We start from the raw sequence: 4,506 nt of genomic DNA on the forward strand, positions 1-4,506 counted from the left end.
ATGATGCCAAGTAACCTTGGTTTCTGTTGCTTCTGTTCTTCTGCTTGCCTCCTGCCATCTGATTATCTCTAGTGCTTGCTGCCCTCAATATATCTGATTGGAGCCTGTCCTTCCTATAATGCCAGTTGATTCAGGACTTCTCAGAGTCCAGATTTCTCTGTGATTCTTTGATTGTGGGCTCCTGTGAACCTGAGATTCTGGGTNTGTCTNAGTTCTTGGCAGTCAAGCTCCTCTGAGACACTCAAATACTAGTGTGACCCAGCTCCTGTTATCCTGGGATCTGTTGTCCTAAGATCCAGGGCATGTTATAGTGCATGGAAGTGGTGTCTCCTTTGAGGACCATGGAGTCATCTGGTCTGTTAGAAACCAAGGTAAAGCAGAACTGATCAAAAGGAACCTGAACCTCTGGTCAGGAAAGACTCTGGTGTCCTTGTTCCTGCTGTCACTGGCCTGTTAGTATTGGATTGGAGCAGATGTTGTGTTCCACTCACCAGTGATCCTAAGATAATGTGCGCAGTCCCCTAGGGACCTTGGGGTGTCCACCACCTCCATGCCCTAGGTGACCCAGTGCTGGCGCAGACGGGAAGGGACATGTACCCCTGATCAAGCCAGTTCTCTGCTTCCCTAGTGCTGTCTCAGGTCCCGTGCGCAATTGGATTGGAGCAGAAGTTGTGTTCCACTCACCAGTGATCCTAAAATCATGTAGGCAGTCCTCTAGGGACCATGGGGGTGTATCCTGCTATTTTTAATTAAAGAAATTTTAGTCACACAGGGATAGCTTCTCAAAGGAGAAAAACAATACAAGTAATTGCACTCCATTCAGAAAGCTGAGATTGGAGGTTCTTAACAAACTTTTGCTATTTGTGAGGACAAAACACATCCTAATTTCCCAGAATGATTATCCCAAACTCTTTCAGCATTAGAATATCACCATCCTTAGAGGAGGTGTCACTTGCACTTTGTGGGCTGCTATAATCTGTTGTTCAGAGACCACGCTATACCCTAGGCTAGAGCAATAGAACTACATTCATGGTGACAAGATATTTATTAAAGAGTTTCTATATGACCATGCCTTAAGCTTTACTGTGCAACTGGACTTGGAATGAGTATGGAAATTATTGTTGCCTGGAGACCCTTTTCCAAATTTTGTTCTTCTGTTGACATATACCTATAATGAACAGTCTATGCTCAGACTCCTCAAAGTCTAATCTAGGTTGACAAAATCAATTTGTACCACATTCTCATTCTCACCTTCCCATTGTGTTTTACTCTATGGCACCTGCAGGGACACCCTCCAGAAATATAGGATTTCCTAGTAGAAATATTTCTGTGCTCCTAGAGATTGCTAATGGAAAAATCCATTACTGAAAATATACACTCAAGCACGCACATACAGAGAGAGAGAGAGAGAGAGAGAGAGAGAGAGAGAGAGAGAGAGAAGCTAAAATGCAAACATTTTATTTATGTATTTTTCTACACTTAAGCATTACACATTTTACATATGCCTTAAATCCTTTTAGTACTGGCTTTTGAATACACATTGAAGATTTAAAGTAAGATGTGAGACTTTTGAGCATATGAGAAATTTACACAACAAATATCAGAAATTTTTGTTTATTAATATTTTACAATTCATGTATTATTGAAAATAGATCGCTTCATGCAATATATTCTGACTACTAGTTTTCATTCCCCAACACCTTCAGGTTCTTCTCCCAACTACTCTGTTTCTTTATAAAACTAAAAAAACAGAATCAAAAATAATTTAAAAAAGCAAACAAATGGGAATACGCATACACAGAGAGAGAAAGAGACAAAGAGTATGAGAAAGACAGAGACAGAGGCAGAGGTAGAGAGGCAGACAAAATAAGAAAGACTAAAACACACACATTTCACTTATGTATTTCACTAAATCTTAGAATTATGCATATGACAAATGCCTGATCCTTAAATCCTTTCAGCCCTGATTACACTCTGAACAATTTAAAGAAAGACATGAGATCTAAAGTATGGGCACTTGAGCCTATGGGATAGTTACACAACAAAGATACTATCAGACTTATTTGTTTATTTATTAAGTTTTTAAAGTTCTCTTTTCTCTATTTCTATTGAAAATACATTTGTCCCTGCGATATACTCTGAGTACTGACTTCCTTTCCCCAACACATACCAATCTTATCTCAGCTTGATTCTGTTTCTTTATTTAATTAGAAAACAAAAAGAACATAAATGTAATAAAAAAGAAAATCAAAGTTAGATAAAGGAAAAGCAAACAAACGAGAATAGTCCGAAACAAACAAAAGAAAAGTCACCAAAAACAAACATAAGACACACATGTGCATGCAGAGACACAAGTTCACAAATAATATATAGAACAAAGCTGAGCAACAGGTACGCATTGAACTATGAGAGTTGATTCTGTATCAGTATAGGTTCATGTTCTAAAAAGACTAGTGACTGTAGGGATGATTACTGAGACTGGGAAGGGAGTAAATATGGGATCACACACCTGTGTGTATCTCAGAACCTACCTCAATTAACAGGCATAAACATTGTGTTGGTAAAGGAGTTTGATGAAAAGTGATATAGTAATATCTTGACCAACCTACAGGTATTATATTTGCATACCTATGCATTCTGACATAAATATTCCTCACATTCTAAGAGACTGGAATTTCTGCTGTAACACATGAGAACATACAACAACATACCTGAGATCACTTATTACTTAAGGCTATGAAGAAACGTTTGTTTGCCCAGATGTTGGTGATTTGGATTTTATAGGTCAAACTCGTATTGTACATTATTCCCAACAATTTAAAAAAGTTCTGCTCTCTCAGGATGCAATGATAATTTTATCATGTATAAACATACTTTTCCATTTTTATTCTTTTATTAAATAAGAAACATATCAATGGGGGTGGTCACTAGTGAAGAGATTGACAAGGTATGGTGTACTGTAGGTTTATCCTCAGCCAGCATTATTTTACTCATAGATGAACGATTACAAAGCTGACAAAACCACTATAAGGACTCTGAGGAGGAAGTGATGAATAGACATTTAAAATTACAATTTCTGAGCAAGTCTAAGGATTAATCTTTCTGTCATCTCAGTCCCAGTGCAGCTTTCTGCTCCTCCAAGTTTTCTGACACACTCAGGATGTGGTCACAACACTGGGTCTTGCACAGTAATAGACAGCAGAGTCCTCAGATGTCAGGCTGCTGAGCTGCATGTAGGCTGTGCTGGAGGATTTGTCTGCAGTCAGTGTGGCCTTGCCCTTGAACTTCTCATAGTAGTTAGTAACACCATTTCCAGGATAAATATATCCAATCCACTCAAGGCCCTGTCCAGGCTTCTGCTTCACCCAGTGTATTTCATAGTTTGTGAATGTGTAGCCAGAAGCCTTGCAGGACATCTTCACTGAGGCCCCAGACCTCACCAGCTCAGCTCCAGACTGCTGCAGCTGGACCTGGGAGTGGACACCTGTGGAGGGGAAGGCAGAGTGGATGTTATTGTCACCTCAGCCCTGTCTCCACTTCAGATATGGAAATGGTGAGACCCTTACCTGCAGTTACTGACAGGAGGAAGAGAACCACCCAGCTCCATTCCATGGCTAGATTCAATGTTTCAGTAACTGCAGAGAGAACACTGATCATAGGTTGTTTTCAGGGTGTGGACATCCATGTATTTACTGCCATAGATTCTATGAATTTGCATATTCATGAGCAGGGTACTTCTTAGGTATAGAACAGTCCATCTAGAGGAGAACTAGGGAGAAAGGACTGAAAAGGCACATGGATCAGGCAGCAGGATGCTCAGGTGCAAGTCCTAATCTTCTTTGAGGAAGTTCATGCCATACACTTTCTCTGAGCCCTGGACAGATGCTGTAGATATAACTTCAAGGACTAAGCTCTCAATAAATTTTTGGCCTGAGTCTGCTGCTCCACTTTAGGACAATGTTAACACATGGATTTACTGGTGGTGCTTTGTGATCTTGATGAGGAGGACGAAGAGAAGCAGGAGGAAGAGGAGGAGGAGGAGGAGGAGGATTATGATAATGATGATATGATGATGATGATGATGATGATATGATGATGATGATGATATGATATGATATGATATGATATGATATGATATGATGAGGATGAGGATGAGTTGCTGATGATGATGATCATCATCATCATGATGTTTTTGATGGTAAATTCCAAAACATGCTGACTTTTGAGAATTAAAACCTTCTTTCATATGCAAGTAATATTTCCCACAGGTTATATACTTCAAAATTTACTAGAATGACTAAAAGTACATGCAGTTAAAAGTATTTACATATAAAAGAATTTTATAGCACTATCATGATTAATTAAATTATAGATATAAGACATGGATGTGTCAACAAAAGAGTTTATCACTAAGGCATAGAATATATGTGTGCATGCATGCAAGCATGCTTGCATGTGTGTGTGTGTGTGTGTGTGTGTGTGTGTGTGTGTGTGTGTGTGTGTGTG

General features: G+C 39.3%; 1 gene segment (V, D, J or C); it reads right to left on the reverse strand.

Annotated features, from left to right (window-relative positions):
- Window positions 1–3,155: 3,155 nt before the first annotated feature.
- On the reverse strand, window positions 3,156–3,624 carry LOC110314915. The segment is given in 2 exon segments: window positions 3,156–3,484; window positions 3,567–3,624. Coding segments are annotated over 2 exon segments (375 nt in total).
- Between the last annotated feature and the right edge of the window lie 882 nt (window positions 3,625–4,506).

The sequence above is a fragment of the Mus pahari genome, unplaced genomic scaffold, assembly GCF_900095145.1.
Source record: "Mus pahari unplaced genomic scaffold, PAHARI_EIJ_v1.1 scaffold_11847_1, whole genome shotgun sequence".
In the NCBI taxonomy this organism is placed as follows: domain Eukaryota; kingdom Metazoa; phylum Chordata; class Mammalia; order Rodentia; family Muridae; genus Mus; species Mus pahari.